Source organism: Piliocolobus tephrosceles, chromosome 2 (genome assembly GCF_002776525.5).
Source record: "Piliocolobus tephrosceles isolate RC106 chromosome 2, ASM277652v3, whole genome shotgun sequence".
In the NCBI taxonomy this organism is placed as follows: Eukaryota; Metazoa; Chordata; class Mammalia; order Primates; family Cercopithecidae; genus Piliocolobus; species Piliocolobus tephrosceles.
In genome coordinates, this window is record NC_045435.1 from 88620058 (window position 1) to 88641244 (window position 21187).

General features: G+C 40.2%; 1 protein-coding gene across 19 annotated transcripts in view; it reads left to right on the plus strand.

The window, feature by feature from the left end:
* Positions 1–21187, plus strand: part of MAP4 (microtubule associated protein 4) — a 229344-nt gene that overhangs the window by 87754 nt on the left and 120403 nt on the right. For 18 of the 19 annotated variants that reach the window (XM_023231601.2, XM_023231587.1, XM_023231588.1 and 15 more), the window contains exon 3: positions 20100–20168. The exons of the other annotated variant lie outside the window; for it this stretch is intronic. In XM_023231601.2, the coding sequence (XP_023087369.1) occupies positions 20100–20168 (69 nt within the window). The remainder of the gene's footprint in view (positions 1–20099; positions 20169–21187) is intronic. 19 annotated transcript variants of the gene reach the window in all.

Below are 21187 nucleotides of genomic sequence, written 5' to 3' on the forward strand. Positions count from 1 at the left end.
CTGGAGTGCAGTGGCCGGATCTCAGCTCACTGCAAGCTCCACCTCCCAGGTTTATGCCATTCTCCTGCCTCAGCCTCCCGAGTAGCTGGGACTACAGGTGCCCGCCACCTCGCCCGGCTAGCTTTTTGTATTTTTTAGTAGAGACAGGGTTTCACCGTGTTAGCCAGGATGGTCTCGAACTCCTGACCTCGTGATCCGCCCGTCTCGGCCTCCCGAAGTGCTGGGATTACAGGCTTGAGCCACCGCGCCCAGCCGGTCTCGATCTCTTGATCTCGTGATCCACCCATCTCGGCCTCCCAAAGTGCTGGGATTACAGGCTTGAGCCACCGTGCCCAGCCCGGTTATCTGTTTCTTAAGTTAGCTTTGGTAGTTTGTATCTTTCAAGGAATTCCTTGGTCAGTTTCCTGGCATAAATGTTACAAACTAATGGAGATATGCTTTTAATGTAGAATCTGTTATATCCCCTCTTTCAGTTCTTATGTTAGTCATTTGTGATGTTTCTTTTTTTCTTTTTATTTTTTTGATAAGTCTAGATAGAGGTTTATCAATTGTATTGAAAGATCCAGCTTTTGGTTTCATTAATTTTTTTTTTCTATTGTCTTTCTGTTTTTAATTTCTTCTCATATCTTTATTTCTTTCCTTTCTTCTGTTTAGTTAAGTTGATTTATTCTTTTTCTGGTTTCTTAAGGTGACAGCTTAAATCAGGTTTTGATCTGAGACATTTCTTTTCTAATGTCATTACTTAATGTTATAAATTACCCTCTAATCACCATTTTAGCTGTGTCCCATGGATTTTGATATGTTGTATTTTATTTTCATTTATTTAAAAATATTTTAAAATATTTCCTTTGTGAATTCCTCTTTGTGTCTGCCTTTAAGATTTTATCTTTATGTTTGTCTTTTAGCAGTTTAAATATGTTGTGTTTAGATGATATTTTGGAATTTTTCTGCTTGGGCTTCTCTGAGCTTCTTGATCTGTGCTTCTGCAGTGGTTAACTCTGGGAAATTTTTAGCCATTATCTTTTAAAATATTTCTTCTGCCCCATTCTTTTTCTCTTCTCCTTCTGGGATTCCAATTATGTTTTTGTTAAATTATTGGATAGTGTCCTGTATCTCTTGGATGCATTGTTAGTTTTTTTCTCTCTTTATTTCTGTTTGTGTTTTACTTTGGGTACTTGCTTTTGACCTATCGTCCAATTCCCCAATTCTTTTCCTAGTTGTGTTGAATCTAATGATGAGCTTTCAGTGGCGTTATCTACTTCAGCATCTTTTATGTTTTTAATTTCTAGTATTTGTTTGCCTCTTTCTTATGAGCTTCCTTATTTCTGCTAAAATTTCCCATCTGTTCATATATGTTTTCCACCTTTTCTACTGTAGACTTTAACATATTAATCATAGTTGTTTTAAATGTCTGTGTGATAATTTGAAAATCTGGGTCATCTCTCAGTCTGATTGCCGTGTGTGTGTGTGTGTGTGTGTGTGTGTGTGTATCTTAGTTTTTGATTGAATGCTAGATCTCACATGTAAAATAGTAGGCTCAGGCCAAAAGGTATTTATGCTTGGAAATGGGCATGTCTCTTGGGTTTAGTCAATTTAAATAGGAGCTGAGCTAGTTTTGGGTTTTGTTGTTACTATAATTGCCTTCAGTGTACTACTGTCTTCAATCCCTTTAATTCTGTGCTTAGAGTGGGGACTGAGGCGCCGGAAGGTATTTCTTTAATGTGCTTGCTCCACTCTTTCAGCCTTCCTTGTGTACCCAGGCCTCAGAGGGGTCCTTGTCCATTCTCTTTTCCCTCTTTTATCAGAAGAGTTCTAGCCAGGTGGTGGGCAGAGTTTTTTTTTTAATTGTCCCATTTTGTGCTTAATCCTGTGCTTATATCTCATGGGTTGGGTCTTTCTCAGTGGTATTATCCTTCTCACAGTAGTAGAGTCTTCTAATGGTATTGGTGTAGGATCCTGGATGAGGAGTTTTTTTTGCTCCTCTCTCAGGTTTATAAAGTATGTTTCTATTACTCTTTCCCTAGCTACAGCCGGTGTGCTCTGGGACTGACAGAGTTTGGTACTTCTTCCCCAGGAGAGAAAGATCCCGGGGGAGGAGTTCATGCTTTTCCCTTAATGGTGGTGGCCTTCTCCAGGTCTGTAGCATGGAGGGAGACTCTATCTGGTCCCTCACCCTGCTTCCAGTCTTTCCTGTGAGCATGCAGCAGACATCTGCAAAGACAATCCTGCAAATGAGTGTGAATTCCCTTTGTGTCTGTGGATTTGAGGGGCCCCATAGTCTCGTCCTAGCCTTCACTTACCTTTAACAAATCACTACAATTTTTGCTTGAATTTTTCTTACTTGCTTGTAGGGTACCCAGTGTCTCTTCTGCACATGCTCTGACACAGGAGAGCTGGTGTTCACCTCCCATATTTCCTGGAGGGGCTTGTCTTTCTTTGGATTTCATACTACTAGGTAGCTTTCCAATGAATTCAAGTTTTTTGTAGTTGATCTCGCTGTTTCTTATTGTTAGGGTGGGAGTGACATCTCTTTTGGCTTTCTACAGCCTAAGTGGAAGAAGAAAACCTGCTTCCTTAATATATGTTTAATTTGTGTGTTGGGGAGGGGGCAGACCACAACTCATTTAAAGAAGTACTGAGAGTTTAAGATCTAATTATATCCATATAAATATTTACTCCAGGCCAGGCGCAGTGGCTCATGCCTGTAATCCCAGCACTTTGGGAGACCAAGGCAGGCGGCTCACCTGAGGTCAACCGTTTGAGACCAGCCTGGCCAACATGGGGAAACCCCGCCTCTACCAAAAATACAAAAATTAGCCAGGAGTAATGGTGTACACCTGTAATCCCAGGTACTCAGGAGGCTGAGGTACGAGAATCACTTGAACCTGGGAGATGGAGGTGGCAGTGAGTGGAGAGCATGCCACTGCACTCCAGCCTGGGTGACAGATTAAGACTCTGTCTCAAAAAAAAAAAAAAAAAAAAAGTTGCTATAATTGCTTGCAAAAGTGTCTTGACGTTGAAAAAGCTTATGTTGAGAAATAAAGTTCATATTTTTATCCTTTAATTCAATTTTCCAGAAACTCATATTTTTTGAACAGGCTAACAAATGCATATGTACAAAATCCAGTTGGTTCAAAGGGATATACAGTAAACAAATGATCCCAATCCCTACACCCTAGCTAGGCAGTTCTCCTTCCTGGAGTAACCACTTGCCAGTTTCTGGAGTAGTCTTCTGAGTTAATGAACTGTTGTTTTTTTTTTTTTTTTTTTTGAGATGGAATCTCGCTCTGTTGCCCAGGCTGGAGTGCAGTGGCACGATCTGTGCTCACTGCATCCTCTGCCTCCCAGGTTCAAGGGATCCTCCTGCCTCAGCCCCCCAGTAGCTGGGATTACAGGCGTGCACCACCATGCCTGGCTAATTTTTGTATTTTTAGTAGAGATGGGGTTTTGCCATGTTGGCCTAGCTGGTCTCAAACTCCTGACCTCAGGTGATCCACTCACCTCGGCCTCCCAAAGTGCTGGGATTACAGGCATGAGCCACCATGCCTGGCCTGAACTTTTAAGTTATTTACATGTCAAAAATAGCAGGGAGGATTTAATTTTTTATAAATAAAATAATGTCTTAAAAACTTTCCTCCTCTTGGGCCAAGTTAATGTTACATGGATCAAGTCACTCAAGATGAAGCACAAGAAAATCTACTGCTACCACCTCACTGTCCTTATCCACCTAGTCTCAGTCCCGGATGGTAGAAACAATGCACAGTTAAAGGAAATTAGAAAATGAAAAGCAGCTAGCTTCTTTCACCTATGACTGATGAGGGTAAGTTAATATTAGGATGGGAAGAGCATCTCAACCATGACTAGTTGCTACAATATTTACGTCTTATCATTCCTTTCTTCTTACTAAGTTTTCTTTGTTTATGTTAGTCAGTCAGAGACCAAATGTCTCCACCATCCATTATGGATTAAGAGAGAGAGAGACTTTCCCATTTTCCATTAAGGAATCGAGATTTTTTGGAGTAAATATTTATTTGTTTTTCTTTTGTGCTGGGATTATAGGTGTGAGCCACTGTGCCTGGCTTTTTAACATTATTAAATGAAGAAAAATGAAGAAATAAAGAAAAATGGATACCCTTTAAAGTTTTTTTTGTTTAAGTTTTTAATTTTTCATTGCTACTAAAGATTTTTTTAAAGATAGGAAACAAAAAAGTCAGAAGGAACCAAATCAGGACTGTTGTAAGGTGGATGTCTAATGATTTCTCATCAAAACTGTCACAAATTATCTTTGTTGATGAAAGGAATGAACAGGAGCATTGTCCTGGTGGAGAAGGACTCTCTGGTGAAGCTTTCCTGGGTGTTTTTCTGCTAAAGCATTGGCTGAATTTCTCAAAACACCCTTAATAAGATGTTATCATTCTTTGACTCTCCAGAAAGTCAACAGGCAAAGTGCTTTGAGCATCCTGAAAAACTCTTGTCTTTGCTCTTGACTGATCCACTTTTGCTTTGACTGGAGCATTTATGCCTCTTGGTAGCCATTGCTTTGATTGTGCTTTGTCTTTAGGATTATACTGGTAAAGCCATATTTTATCTCCTGTTACAATTCTTCAAAGACATGCTTCAGGATCTTGATCCCACTTGTTTAAAATTTACATCGAAAGCTCTGCTGTTTGCAGCTGATCTGGATGCAACCGTTTTGGCACCAGTTGAGTGGAAAGTTTGCTCAATTTTAATTTGTCAGCCAAAATTGTATAAACTGAACCAATTGAGATGTCTGTGGTATTGACTATTGGTTCTGCTAATTGTCAGTCCTCTTCAATTAGATCATTCTAATGATCAATTAGATCATTCTTTTTTCCTCTCAAATTGATATTGGTGGTCTGCCACGGGGGGCTTCATCTTCAACATCATCTCCTCCTTTATTTTTTTTCTTTTTTTGAGAGAGGGTCTTACTGCGTTGCCCAAATTAGAGTACAGTGACTATTCACAGGTGTAACGATAGCACTACAGCCTTGAACTCCTGGGCTCAAGTGATCCTCCTGTCTCAGCCTTCCAAGTAGCTGGGACTATAGGCACGGACCTCTGCATCTGGCTGGTGTCTTAAAACAAGTTATTCATATGTAAACTACTGATTTCTTTGGGGCATTGTCCCCATAAACTTTACAGAAAGCATCAGTGATTTCACCATTCTTTCATCCAAGCTTCACCATAAATTTACCATTTGCTTTTGTTTCAATTTTAGCAGGATTCATGTTGCTTTGTTAGGGGCTCTTTTCAAACTGATGTTTTATCCTTTTGAGTGCTTCAAACTAGATCCTGTTCAGACATGTTATAACAAGTTAGTGTGAGCTTTTTTAATTTTATTTTCATTTTTTTTTAAGACGGAGTCTCTCTCTGTCACCGAGGCTGGAGTGCGGTGGCACAATCTTGGCTCACTGCGAGCTCCACCTCCTGGGTTCAAGCGACTCTCCTGCCTCAGCCTCCTGAGTAGCTGGGCTTACAGGCACATGCCACCATGCCAGCTAATTTTTTTATTTTTGGTAGAAATGGAGTTTCACCATGTTGGTCAGGCTGGAATGAGTTATTTTGATGCAGAAAAACTCCCTTGAAATCCATGAACGGTTTTCCATAGAATGCATTTTCCACGAACTCTTTGAAGATACCGTGTTTAAAGTTTTTATAATTACAGCTAGGCATGGTAGTGTGTGCCTGTAGTCTGAGCTACTCAGTAAGCTGAGGTGTAGGAGGCAGTCACTTGAGCCCCAGAGGTCAAGGCTGCAGTGAGCCGTAATAGCACCACTGTGCTGCAGCCTGGGTGACAAAGAGAGACCCCGTCTCTAAAAATAATAGTAATAATAAAGTTTATAATTACAATAGATTGTAAATTACTGAATTTTTTCCATACCAGCTTCCTAAAAGTTGTAGAAGTCTTAACTAAGAATAAAAGGAAGGGGTGATGGCTGTTTGGAGACATCAAAGAAGAAAATTGAAAGGAGCCGCCCTTGGCTAACACGGTGAAACCCCATCTCTACTAAAAACTACAAAAAACTAGCCGGGCAAGGTGGTGGCGCCTGTAGTCCCAGCTACCCGGGAGGCTGAGGCAGGAGAATGGCGTGAACCCGGGAGGCGGAGCTTGCAGTGAGCAGAGATCCGGCCACAGCACTCCAGCCTGGGTGACAGAGCGAGACTCCGTCTCAAAAAAAAAAAAAAAGAAAGAAAAGAAAGAAAGGAGCTGCCTTATTTATCCTTGTAGAAATCTTGTGCAATTAGTGAGTTCTTTATGAATGGAGACTTCTCTGCTGTGGGTCTGATTTTTATACATTATCGGACTGATGGTTTTTGCCATAATGACAGGATTCATATTTGTGTTTTTCCTGCAGAACATTCTAAACAAGCCGTTCTTCTGAATACGTCTTTAGAAGTGATGGAAGGCCCGTAGACTTCATTAACGTTTTATTATACATCTAACTTTAAGTTTGATTTTGTTCTTAGATGAGGTTCAGTAAACTATTGCTGATCACTGACACTTTTTTTTTTTTTTTTTAAGACAAGGTCTTACCAGATGCAGTGGCTCATGCCTGTAATCCCAGCACTTTGGGAGACTGAGGCGGTTGGATCACCTGAGGTCAGGAGTTCAAGACCAGCCTGGCTAACATGGTGAAACCCTGTCTTTACTAAAAACAGAAAAAAATTAGCTGGGCGTGGTGGTGGGTGCCTGTAATCCCAACTACTCAGAAGGCTGAGACAAGAGTAATCACTTGAACCTGGGAGGCAGAGGTTGCTGTGAGCCGAGATTGCACTGTTGCACTCCAGCCTGGGCAACAAGAGTGAAACTCCATCTCAAAAAAAAAAAAAAGACAGGATCTTTCCATGTCACCTAGGCTGGAGTGCAGTGGCACAATCATAGCTTACTGCAACATGTAACTAACTCCTGGGCTCAAAGGTTCCTCCTGCCTCAGTCTCCTGAATAGCTTGGATTACAGGTACGCGTGCGTTGCTTATCCTTTTATTTTTTGTAGTGACAGAGTCTGACTATGTTCGTCTGGCTGGTCTGGCACTCATGGCCTCAAGCGATCCTCCTGCCTTAGCCTCCCAAAGCACGGGGATTACAGATGTGAGCCACTGCACCCAGCCTAGTGCTCTGGATATGTTCTTAACAACAGGCTTACTTAGGCCATCCAGTGGAAGTTTATCAACCATTTTCTTGCCTCTAGATATAGAAGGGATGGTTGAGTAGGTTACACATAATAGAACTCTTTGGACAATGGTGTTTTATTTCCTTTAATTCTTACATGTCCACCCTAATTGTCTTCAACTTATAAAATAAGAGGTAAGAAAGCAGGACCGCTTTTATGGCATTTATCACAAAGCAGAAAAATTGCTTTTTTCTCTAAGTATGATTTCTCCCTTCATACCTGGCAACACAAGAACCCCCCGACCTTTATTCCTTTTCTGTGGATATACTATACTCATTTCCTTTTGCACTTCAACTTATTCTTGCTTCTACAAGTATTTTATCTTAGCATTGCATGTGTAAACCATCTAAATACCAATACTTAGAAATAAAATTGGTGTAAAACTCTTCTTCTAAAATGCCTATCACCTTGAGAAACAACTCTCAAATACTTTTTCAGGATATATGTACTACTTGTTTTGTACCATGGCCGTAATAAGAAAAAAAAGAAAGAAAATTATGTACTACCTGACTTTTTTCCTTGAAAAATGGTGTTTTCCTTAGTTGTTCATTATCAGCATTATATGGCGCTATTTTCTAGATGAGGGAGACACAAGATAGAAGCTTTCTCTTAGATGTGAATGACGAAGCAACACATCTGTGACTCTTATTCTTTCAGATGATCATGTAGCACAGTATTGCCCCTCAGACACAAATAGTCAGCATATTTATGGAACAAATCACTTAATTTTTCTGTTCTCTGTGTGATTAAATAGTTCTTCTGAAGTTGAGAAAATGCTTTCTCCTTAACATTCCTTAAGGCCTTTGAAGCTAAAAGCTTATTCCCACAGAATAAGAAATTAACATAGGGCAGTGGCCTGGCTAAGTTTTTTGCATTTTTAGTAAAGACAAGGCCTCACTGTGTTGCCTGGACTGGACTGGTTTTGAACTGCTGGGCTCAAGTGATCCTCCTGCCTTGACTTCCCATAGTGCTGGGATTACAGGTGGGAGACACCACACCCTGCCACACACCAGCAGTCTGTTTTAACAAGCCTTAATAGGTGACTTGGATGCATATGCATGATTGAGAAACACTAATCCACGGAAAAGGGCCTAAGTGACTACTGTTAGATACTGCAGATTTTCTCCTTAACAGACTGGTCCCTTCTTTTGCAGAAAATTGCAACCAGCTTAGCTGGCCAGTAGAGGGCAGTGTTGGCATGGGTTTGACAGCACCAGAGGGTTCCCTTAAGTTGAGACCTGGCTGTTTTGCCCAAGGCTAACTCACAGCACACATGCCTTCTCAGGTTCTTGCTACTTCTCTGCCAAGCTGATTTGCCTGCTGTGGGAATCTGACTTCTGGGGAGAGGGAATCAACAAAAGAAAGTAAATTTGAATATCTATGTCTCAGAGGATGTGATTAGTTTCTTAAAAAAAGTATGCTATTTTCGATGCTGTGTGTGTTTCACTGAGAAAGTTTTTATTTCATGAAATGGGGGTTCTCTGGGGAAGTCAGTCAGTGAGAAAACATAGTATAAGCATCTTTTGAATTAGGACTTGTCCAGTAATGTGCAGCATTCCAATTATTAGGGTCCAGTATGTCTTATCTGGCAGGGAAATATGCAAACCTTTTTTCTACTTGACAACCTTATGGTGTTTAGTGTTGTTACGTTGTTTTTTATTCTCTCCTGGGCTTACATTTTTAGATTGTGAGATGTTGTATGTATAGTAGAATCCAACTTCTCTTCTTCCTTTCTAACCTCTTCTTGCTTTCATTTTATTTTATTCTGGTAAAGTTTCTTGATCAACCTACAGTTATTCTATAGTTGGTTGATAGATAACAAATTTGTAGTTGATCAACATATGGTTAATAACAGTGAGAATAACAATAGCTAATAACATGAGAATAACAATAGCTATTTAGCACTGTACAGTTGACATCCTATATTATTGCATTTAGTCCCACATCCCAGGTGAAGCTTAAGTATTAGAAATGAGAGGGTTGCATTTGATCATTAAACAACTAAAACAATCTTTTTAAAATAGAGATGTGGTTGCTCTATTGCCCAGGTTGGTCTTGAACTCCTGGCCTCAAGCAGCCCTTCCTCCTAGGCCTCCCAAAGTGCTGGGATTACAGATGTGAGCTACCGGATCTTCTCATTTTAAACCCTTGTTCTGGCTGGGCACGGTGGCTCATGACTGTAATCCCAGCACTTTGAGAGGCCGAGGCAGGCAGATCACGAAGTCAGGAGTTTGAGGCCAGCCTGAGCAACATGGTGAAATTTCGTCTCTACCAAAAATACAAAAAAAAAACAGCCAGGCATGGCAGTGCGCACCAGTAATCCCAGCTACTCGGGGCTGAGGCAAGAGAATCTTGAACCCAGGAGGCGGAGGTTACAGTGAGCCGAGATCGCACCACTGCACTCCAGCCTGGGCGACGGCGAGACTCTGTCTCAAAAAATAAAATAAAATAAACCCCTGTTCTTTCTGTGAAACTGCCTTTTTCATGAGCACGTACTTTCTACTTGATCTGGTTTCTCATTGATAGTTTTTAAAAACTAAAAATCTGTTTTTTAAATTCAAAAAGCAGAATTATTAGACGTATGTTCAGGAAATGTAAAAGAGTCTTGCTTCATTTCAATACAGAGCACAAACTGAGGGACTCTGCCACTAATTCACAGGAGTTTGTAAAATATTTCACTTTCCTAGACAACTGTTTCACATCTATTCTGTGAAACTGCTGGCACTTGGCTCTCGTGTTCATATTCATAAGTCATATTCATAAAGTAATTGACTTAATCAGAGCAGAACTTCCACATGGTCCCACCACACATTTCCTCCTAACCCATGTTCATCTATGCCCTTATTGTCTGCTGTTTTTCTATTATGGGTGAACTGTTCATGCTGTCACTCAGGCCACTGCTGTTAACAGTTCTCTCTTCTGTCTCCTGCATCATCAGTTGCTTTCTTTCAATTGGGTCATTCACCAGCATCAAACATACTATAATTTTTTTTGTCATTAAAAAAGAATCCTGTCTGAATCTCACATCCATCTCACCTACCTTTTTACTTTGCTTTGCTTTCTTTTAAAGAGACGTATCTACTACGTGTCACCAATTCCTTTCCTCCCATTTGCTCTTGAATTCACTCTCATCAGACTTTAACATATGCATGACCCCAAAACTTCTCTTACCTAAAGTGTAAGGCCTTGATGTTGCCAAGGACAAATCCAGTATTACTCCAAGGGTTTTGCCTGAGCAACTGAAAAGAAAGAATTGCCGTCATCTGAGATGGGGAAAGCTACAGAAGGAGTAGGATTTGAAGGGAAGGGAAGAAATTTAGCTTGGGATATGTTCACAGTGAGTTACCTGCTAGTCATCCAAATGGAGAAGATGGATAGGCAGATAAGGAGTCCGGAGTTTGGAGGACGGTTCTGGGCTGGAGGTTGATGTTATATAAAGCTTTTGCTAAAGTTGTTGTTCTAAAATCCTTTAAGATCGGATTTAGATTAACTTTCCAGAACATTCCCTGACTCCTGTTCCCTTTCCCTTGTAGACCTACTACCCCCACACCCTGCCAGCCTTTCTTTTCATCTTCTTCTTGGTAAGTGCTTTTCTTTGCTGAATTTTCCTCTTTCCTCTGTGGCACTTGTAAGATCATAATTAAGCTATTTGTTATCTTACACTTAGTAACATGCTCTAGCACAGGGATAATATTTTATTTACTACTATATTTCATGGAGAATGACACATTTAGTAAAAGTAGGGAAGAACAGCATAATCAAAGTTTACTAGCAACCTCAGGTTTCTCAGTGTTAAGAAATCAAAGGTTACAGTGACAAGTGACCAGAGAGAATCATAGAGAAGCAGATCAAGAGAAATTATGCAGAGTCTCATGGTCTATGAGAAAGTGAGGGGTACTGAGAAACATGGCCAGATCTGCATTAGAGATCACTGCTCTTGGCACATAGTAGATGTATAATCATTGCTTATTACACTGAATTGAAATGGTTTTTTTGGTCAGTTTGTTCAGGTTTGGGTTAATGTGCAGACTACCAAGCAATTGTGTCTCCAAAATGGTAGATATTTATTTAGGGTAGGTGTACTTGTCTAATCCTAAACCCTCTTAGTAGTCTCATGATCATATTTAGGGAAGTTTATAACTATGCATAAAAAATTAGTGTGACATTTTTGCAAAAATAGTTATTTTCTGACTTTGATTTGAAAATAGACTCTTATCTCATAACTAATAGTTCTTTTTGGAGAAAAAAATGTTGTACCAAAATGTATACTTCCTAATAATAGTACCCTGGCCTGAAAGAAAAGCAGGGGGCCAGGACCCGGTGGCCCATGCCTGTAATCTCAGCACTTAGGAGGCCGAGGCAGATGGATCACCTGAGGTCAGGAGTTTGAGACCAGCCTGGCCAACGTGGCAAAACCCCGTCTCTACTAAAAATACAAAAATTAGCCAGGTGTGATAGCGTGCGCCTGTAATCCCAGCTACTCAGGAGGCTGAGACATGAGAATTGCTTGAACCCAGGAGGTGGAGGTTGCAGTGGTGATCTGAGATTGTGCCACTGCACTTCAGCCTGGGCAACAGAATGAGACTCCATCTCAAAAAAAAAAAAAAAAAAAAAAAAGAAACACTTCATTGCTAAAAATATTCTGCAAGCAAGCCAGGATGGTGGTATGTACCTGTAGCCCCACCGTAGCTATACTTAGTAGGAGGGAGGATCGCTTGAGCCTAGGAGTTTAAGTCCAGCCTGGATAACATAGCAAGACCCCAAAGACCCCATCTCTTTTTTTTTTTTTGAGATGGAGTCTCGCTCTGTCACCCAGGCTGGAGTGCAGTGGCTGGATCTCAGCTCACTGCAAGCTCCGCCTCCCGGGTTTACGCCATTCTCCTGCCTCAGCCTCCCGAGTAGCTGGGACTACAGGCGCCCGTCACCTCGCCTGGCTAGTTTTTTGTATTTTTTTAGTAGAGATGGGGTTTCACCAGGTTAGCCAGGATGGTCTCGATCTCCTGACCTCGTGATCCGTCCGTCTCAGCCTCCCAAAGTGCTGGGATTACAGGCTTGAGCCACCGCGCCCGGCCCCATCTCTTAAATAATATTCTGCAAGCGAATGACTTTGTTAAAGCGAATGACTTCACACTGCAAGAATAGAGCCAAGAACCTACCACGTACCCTTTACTTGGGTTTATTAATTGTTACTGTTTTGCACATTTGCTTTATCATTCTCTTCATATTTACATATACTTCCTTCCCCTTGGATTATTTAAGAACATATTGTAGAACTCACACCTCTTTACCCAAGGAACTAGGCATTCGCACATTACAAGAATATGATGATAGAAATCAGAAGTTAAACGTTGATGTGATACTCCTGTCTATCCACGAACCTTATTTCATTGTCATCAGTTGTCCCAACAGATTCAACACATTCCTTTCTAATTTTTTTCTTCTTGTCTGCAGTTGAATCTGGAATCACATTAGTTTTCATGTCTCTTCAGTCTCATTTAATTGGAACAGTTCCTCAGCTCTTCTTTGTCTTTCATGACCTTAATATTTTGAATAGTATAGGCAAGTTATTTTTTAGAAACCCCCTAATTTGGGTTTGCCTGGAATTTTCTCATAACTAGATTCAAGTTACACATTTTTGGCAGTAGTATTATGTAAATATGATGTGTGTCCTAAGTGCACCACATCAGAAAGCACATGATGTCACTATATCACATTATTGGTGGTGATAACTTTCATCACTTGTTAGTGTCTGCCTGTTTTCTTTACTGTATTTTTTTTTTTAATTAAAACAAAAACATTTTATTTATTTATTTAGAGACAGGGTCTTACTCTGTCACCCTAGCTGGAGTGCAGTGGCACAGTCTTGGCTCACTGCAGCCTTGACCTCCCCAGGCTCAAGCAGTCTTCCAGCCTCAGCCTCCGAAGTAGCTGGGACTGCAGGCATGCACCACCATGCCTGGTTAATTTTTTTTTTTTTTTTAGACAGGGTCCACTTTGTCTCCCAGTCTGGAGGGCAGTGGCACGATCTTGGCTCACTGCAACCTCTGCCTCCTGGGTTCAAGTGATTCTCCTGCCTCAGCCTCCCGAGTAGCTGGGATTACAGGTGCACGCCACCACACCTGGCTAATTTTTATATTTTTAGTAGAGACGGGGTTTCACCATGTTGGCCAGGCTGGTCTCGAACTCCTGACCTCATGTGATCTGCCTGCCTCGGTCTCCCAAAGTGCTGGGATTACAAGTGTGAGCCACCACCGCTGGCCACCTGGTTAATTTTTGTTTTTGTTTTGTTTTTTTTTTAATAGAGACAGGGTTTTGCGATGTTACCCAGGCTTGTCTTGAACTCCTGGGCTCAAGCCATCTGCTTTCCCCACCCTCCCAAAGTGCTAGGATTACAGACATGAGCTACCACGCCCAGCCTCTTTACTGTAAAATTTATATTTTTCTCTTTGTAATGAATAAGTAATTTGTGAGGAGATACTTTGAGGCTATATATATATCCTGTATCTAATCCAACTTTCACCTACTATTTTAGTATCTAAGCAAATAGCTTTTGAATAATTTTCTGGTTTCCAAGCCAGTTGAAATGTGTTCTGCTGCATCTTATATGAAAGTCACATTTTATGAATCAGAAATTCCCTTTTGCACATTTTAGGTCAAAAATACCAGGGAGGCTGGGCATGGTGACTCACACTTGTAATTCTAGCTCTTTGGGAGGCAGAGGCGGAAAGAGTACTTGAAGCCAGGAGTTTAAAACCAGCCCGGGCAACACAGCAAGACTGCATCTCTACAAAGAAAAAAAAAATAAAAAATTGACTGGGTGTGGTGGTGCATGCCTGTAATCTTAGCTACTTGGGAGGCTGAGGCAGGAGGAAAGGCAGGGAGAAAGTAAACAGGTGTGTGCAAATAAGACTTCCATTATACATATTATTCACAATTAAATCTCTCATTTATGCTCTTCACTGGAAAAAAATTTGCCTTTAATTCCACAGATCATTTATAAAAAGACTATTCGGGAGTTATGCTCCAAAGCCCACAATGACAGAGATAGTATGTCAAAGGGACACAGGAGTCAACTGAAAGAGTTCCCTGTTTTCAACACTGGAAAAATTTGAGCAACAAAATAAATAAAGTAGTATTGAATTAAAGCACAGTGGATGAGGCTAATCATGGTAGCTCATGCCTGTAGTCCCAGCTACTTGGGAGACTGAGGCAGGAGTATCACTTGAGCCCAGGAATTTGAGACCAGCCTGAGCAACTTAGTGAGACCCTGTCTTTATAAAAATAAAATTGGCTGGGCGTGGTAGCTCACTCCTGTAATCCCAGCACTTTGGGAGGCTGAGGCAGGTGAATCACCTGAGGTCAGGAGTTAGAGGCCAGCCTGGCCAACATGGTGAAACCCCGTTTCTGCTAAAAACACAAAAAATTAGCCAGGCATGGTGACACGTGCCTGTAGCCCTAGCTACTCAGGAGGCTGAGGCACGAGAATCGCTTGAACATGGGAGGCGGAGGTTGCATTGAGCCAAGATTGTGCCACTGCACTCCAGCTTGGGCGACAGAGGGAGACTCCGTCTCAAATAAATAAAATAGCCGACTGTGGTGGTGCATACCTGTTGTCCCACATTCTGGGAGGCTGAGGGAGGGGAGGATCATTTGAACCCAGCATTTTGAGGTTACAGTGAGGCGTGATTATACCACTGCATACCAGCCTGGGCAACAGAGCAAAACCCTCTTTCTTAAAAATTAAGTCAAAATCTTTACCGGGTGCCATGGCTCACACCTGTAATTCTAACACTTTGGGAGGCTGAGGCAGGCAGATCACTTGAGGTCAGGAGTTTGAGATCAGTCTGGCCAATATGGTGAAAACCTGTCTCTAATAAAGATACAAAATTAGCCGAGAGTGGTGGTGCGTGCCTGTAGTCCCAGCTACCAGCTACTTGGGAGGTTGAGACAGGAGAATCGCTTGAACCGGAAGACAGAGGTTACAGTGAGCTGAGATTGCACCACTGCACTCCAGTCTTGGCGATAGAACTAGACTCTGTCTCAAACAAAAAACAAAGAACAACTCTTCGTTTTCATGTAATCCTGTTTATTGCCTCAAGAAGGGTAGATCTTTTAAGACTTTGTTCTTTGCAGTTACAAACATACAATAAAAAATTTAGTGGCTTTGGTTTCATACAAATGAAATCAACCGGTATGAATTTTAACCGCTTTTTTTACTTTATTATCTTAGAAAGTGTTCTGTCTGTATATATGAAGCTTTCTTTTTAACTTGGTCTAAAGTGGTGGTCTTAACTTTTGGTCACATACTCAGAATTCTGAGAAATTCTGTCTCTTTGTACATTAAGTTTACGTCTAAAATTTTGTAGCAAAAGTTTAGTCGTAAAACATGGAATTTTGAGAATGTTTTACTTTTGCCACATAAAAATAAGTTACCTCATTCTGCTAAATGTATCCAAATGCTTCTAAATATAGAGCATTTTGATTTCCATCATCTAGTTTAAAAATATACGAACAAGCTGTTCTTTATCATTGGAAATTTAAATTCTTCTTTTGAGTCCTTGAACTCTTATTTCCATAACATGTCTCAGACTTTTATCCTAATGTAATACATTTTTATGCTTGAAAGTTTTTTCTTGATTGTGTTACCATGTTTCTGCCACTAAATATGTATGTAAACTTAAATTTTAATTTTTAAAGTTCCTGTAACAATAAGGTTCCGTGTTTTAACTTGGTCCAGAGGAAATTTATCAGTCAATCACATGTATTGTGTTTTTTTTTTAAATCTCCCTTCATTTTCACTTAATCCTATTTGTTTCCTCAAGAAGAGTAGAGGCAGGGCTTCACTATGTTGACCAGGCTGGTCTCGAATTCCTGGCCTCAAGTGATCCGCTCACCTTGGCTTCCCAAATTGCTGGGATTACAGGTGTGAGCCACTGTGCCTGGCCTACATATGTTGTAATTTTTGATGTTATTACTATAAAAGTTGAATTTTATTGGAAATGCTTTTCTTATGAGATGATGGGGTCTGTTATTTTTCTCAGTTAGATCATGGGTCTGTGGATCAATATTTCTTTCTCTGATGAAATAGGATTGAGCAATTTTTCCTGTTTTTGTAGCTATCATAGTGAAGAAACCCTAATCACATAGGTAAATATATGGGAATGAAGTTTTTTTTTTTTTTTTTGGAGAAGGAGTCTTGCTCTGTCTTCCAAGCTGGAGTGCAGTGGCGCAATCTCAGCTCACTGCAACCTCTGCCTCCCAGGTTCAAGCAATTCTCATGCTTCAGCCTCTGGAGTAGTTGTAATTCATACACCACTACGCCGGCTAATTTTTTGTATTTTAATAGATATGGGGTTTCACCATGTTGGCCAGGCAGGTCTCGAACTCCTGACCTCAAGTGATCCACCTGCCTCGGCCTCCCAAAGTGCTGGGATTACAGGCTTGAGCCACTGCACCCGGCCAGGTTCTTTATTTATTTTTATTTTTTTATTAAGAGATAAATACTATAGGTGTGTGCCACCACACCCAGCTAATTTTTTTTTTTTTAGAGATGGGGTCACACTGTGTTGCCCAGGCTAGTCTCAAATTCCTGGACTCAAGACACCCCTCTGCCTTAGCCTCCCCAATAAATGGGACTACAGACACACCCTAGGGTGTCCTGGCCTTTATCTATATTTAGCTATTAGATGCCTGTTATCTTCCTATATCAGTAACACGAAGTGCTGTCATTTCTTTTATTACTGTATACTATTTTACAATATTATAATGAATCTGTTGGTGGACATTTGCTGTTTTTAAGCAATGCCATAATAAACATTCTGTTTGTATTCACTTTTTTATACTTTTATATCTCTTTGTGAACTAAATACCTAAAACGGATTGTTGAGTTGAGTATTGCAGAATTTGATAGGCTGCCAATTTGTCTCATAAAAAGGTTGTTCCTGTTTACATTCCCCCAGATGATGTAATGAAATTACCCTTGTCAACACTGGTTATCAAATTTTAAAAGGTTTTATCACTCTAGTAGCTGCTCTTATACCACTCGCAGGATATCAGTTTTTGTAATTTCCATTTTCTTATAATATGCATTTTTTAAATGAAGCAAGTTTTTTAAAATATGCATTCTTTCTTGAGCGAGGAAGAATAAACCTTATAAACTTATTGTGTGAATGTGAAAGGGAATTTACTTATGCCAAATGTGGGATGGAGCATATTTATGGCATCTCTCTGGATAAGTAAAATGCAGTTTGTGAAGACTTAGCAGGGTATATGTTACATAGTGGGTATTTAACAGAATTCCATTGTCTTTCCTTCCTTTATTTCCTTCTTTTATTTAAATTATATTTGGTTTTGGACTGTCTTGTTCTTTTACATTGTTCTCTTTGGCCATTCCTCTTAAGTAACAGAATGAATGATCTTTTCAACGAGAAGCTTGTGTGAAAGATTTCTGCCTTGTATTTATGAGGACTAAGGTGTCGGACAGCATGTTTGTGGTCTTCCAAAGTAAAATCTTGCATTTTTTATTTTAGCAGTATATATTGTAGATATTTACTTATTGTCTTAGGAATAATATCTCTAAATTCTTGGGTCAGCAAGGTGACTGCAGAGCTAGACTGGTTGCTAAAATGTTAGATATAGTCAGAGACTTTCAGAAAAAGTTGTACATCCCCAAATTGATCTATATAGTCTTACATGCAATTGCATATAAGATCCCATCAAGAATTTTAGTATAAATCAAAAACAGATTCTAAAATTTATATGGAAAAGCAAAGAAATAAAACAAGGCCAGGCGCAGTGACTCACACCTATAATACTAACACTTTGGGAGGCCAAGGTGGGAGGTTTGCTTGAGGTCAGGAGTTTGCGACCAGTCTGGGAAACATAGGGAGACCCCGTTTTTCCAAAAAATAATAATAATGAAAAATTATGCAGGCGTGGTAGCATGCACCTGTGGGCCCAGCTACTTGCGAGGCTGAGGTAGGAGGATCGCTTGAGCCTGAGAGGTCGAGGCTTCAGTGAGCCACGATCGCACTACTGCACTCCAGCCTGAGTGACAGAATGAGACCCTGTCTCAAAAACAAAACAAAACAAAACAAAAACATTTTTGGAAAAGAACCAAGTTGGAGGGCTCATATTACCTTATTTAAGACTTACGGCTGGGCATGGTGGCTCATGCCTGTAATTTCAGCACTTTGGGAGGCTGAGGCAGGCGGATCACCTGAGGTCAAGAGTTCAAGACCAGCTGGCCAACATAGTGAAACCCCCGTCTCTACTAAAAATACAAAAAAAATTAGCTGGACATGGTGGCACCTGCCTGTAATCTCAGCTACTTGGGGAGGCTGAGGCAGGGGAATCTCTTGAAGCCAGGAGGTGGAGGTTGCAGTGCACCAAGATCACGCCACTGCACTCCAGGCTGGGCGACAGAGAGAGACTCCTTCTCAAGACAAATACAGTAATCAAGACAGGGTGGTATTGGCAAAATGGATAGACTTATAAATTGATGGAACAGAACAGCCCAGAAATAAACCCAAATGTAATATGGTCAGTTGATTTTTTTGTTTTACAAAGGTGCAAAGGCAATTCAGTAGAATACAGACGACTTTTTCAACAAATGATTCTGTAATAATTAGGTGTCAATGTACAGGAATAGAAACTTAGACCCACATCATTATACCATATACAAAGTTTCACTCCAAATGTATCATAGGCCTCAATGTGAAATGTAAATATGAAAACTATAAGACTTCTAGAGGAAAACATGGGGAAAAAAATCCTGTGACCTACTCCATAAAAATTAAAAACTTTTGCTATTTTAAAGACACAGTTAAGTAAATGAAAATACAGTATAAGTTAAAAACAGGGAAGAAATTTTTACAAAATTTATCTGATAAAGGACTGATATTTGGAATACATAAAGAATTTTAAAAATTCAATAATAGGAAAATAAACAGTTCAATTTTAAAATAGTCAAAAATTTTGACCATTCAAGTCACCAAAGAAGACAAAGGGATGGCAGAGAAACACATGAAAAGATGTGTTTCTCAACATCCTTAGTCATTAGGGAATGAGATACAACTAATTTCCTTAAAAAAAAAAAAAAAAAAAAAGGAGTCCTCTGCTTCCAGAAGTACATCTGGTTACCTCCAGCTGATGCAATCCTCATCCAGAAGCAATGATGGTACCCTGGATTTCCTGTGTGGGAATTAATAAGTAATTAATAAATGGCCTTAGCCGGGCATAGTGGCTCACACCTGTAATTCCAGCACTTTGGGAGGCCAAAGCAGTGAATAACCTGAGGTCAGGAGTTTGAGCCCAGCCTGGCCAACATGGTGAAACCCCATTTCTACTAAAAATACAAAAATTAACTGGGCATGGTGGCAGGTGCCTGCAATCCCATCTACTCAGGAGGCTGAGGCAGGAGAATAGCTCGAACCCAGAAGGCGGAGATTACAGTGAGCCGAGATCGCACCACGGCACTCCAGCCTAGGTGACAAGAGCAAAACCCCATCTCAAAAATAATAATAAAACAAATGCCCTCGTATTCTTGGAGCGTTTGATTTGGATTTGAATTGCTGATACTAAACCTGTGTTGCTCCATGATGGTTTTACTGAATTTAATGGTAATCTTTGACAATTTACAGAATGAAAAAGATTTAGACTTGCTATTATGAAGAACTGTCCTGTGGAACTGGTACTTAAAAGAGCTTGGGTGCCCTAGGAATTAATGATTCTGCTCTGTTCTGTTTCTGGGTTTCCTTTTATTAAATCTTTAACTTTTGAACAGTTTTTAATTGCTTTAACCTAATGCTACAAAGAGTGAGAAAAACTCCATTAATAAGACAGTGGTTGGATCTGTTTTTCATTTTTCTGTCTGTCACAATGGGTAAATATTTGTCATTGTTGCAGATACTCCATCTTCTAAACCAACACTGCTAGCCAATGGTGGTCATGGAATAGAAGGGAGCGATACTACAGGTAAGTGATTCCCAGGATTCTCCAAATGTGTAGGTGATGCACTTACAATGAACACCTTGATAATCTCCTTTGAAGAGCATTATTAATGGAAGCATATGAATTATTTCTGAGGGTGGTAGTGTTCTTGTTGGATGTGTTTAAACCCAGGACATTGCCATGTAAAATCTCCAACAATGGAAGGAGAATAATAAGTTTCCTTTGATATTTTTTGAATATTTATTGGAGCTGTACCACACAAGAACTGGATCAACCTTAAAATACTTTTGTAGATGCAGAATAATAATCACCAAAATATGTTACATGGGAGGAATTTGGCCACTACAACTCTTTAAAACAGCACATCTCTTCCCTGAATCACATTGCATTTAGCTTTCTGCAGTTCAATGTTAGGAGTTACTAATTTTGCCCCCAGTGTGTTTCTTTTATCTTTCCCTTAACTGTTGCTTTTGAAATTTACTTCTAACTAAACTCTTAGCTCTTTACTAGGGTTTTGATATTTTTTCAGTTAGCACTGAGTTCCTGTGGGTTCCTGTCTCATAACCAGCATGAACCCCCTGCCCCAATGTCTTTGTAGTGAGCAAAATTCTGAAAGCAGTAGCAGGAGTCCCAGGGATATACGATATAAATATTTTCTTAAGTAGCTGACATGAGAGTTGCCTGTTTTATTTTCATAAATACCTGCATTTACTTTGCAGTTGTGATCAGGCCAACACTGCTACCCAAATGAGTTGACTTCTAATGATCAATCCCATTGTTTCCTACAAGTGTGCTCTTAACTGGGCCATACATTTGATTCATATTATTGCATTGGAGGTAGTTACTAGATTTGTCGTATTTCTGTATTTCTCTTATATGCATACCTCAGCTATGAGAAGCCCTTCTGTGAGCCACCACAGGATTTCTATACGGCTTCCAGAAAGCCTTCTGTTAGCAATAGCAGCTATTCTAGGATTTACTCTTTATTCTGTGACCATAGGAAAGTTGTGTATATCTTTATACATCAGTTTTTTTGATGACCA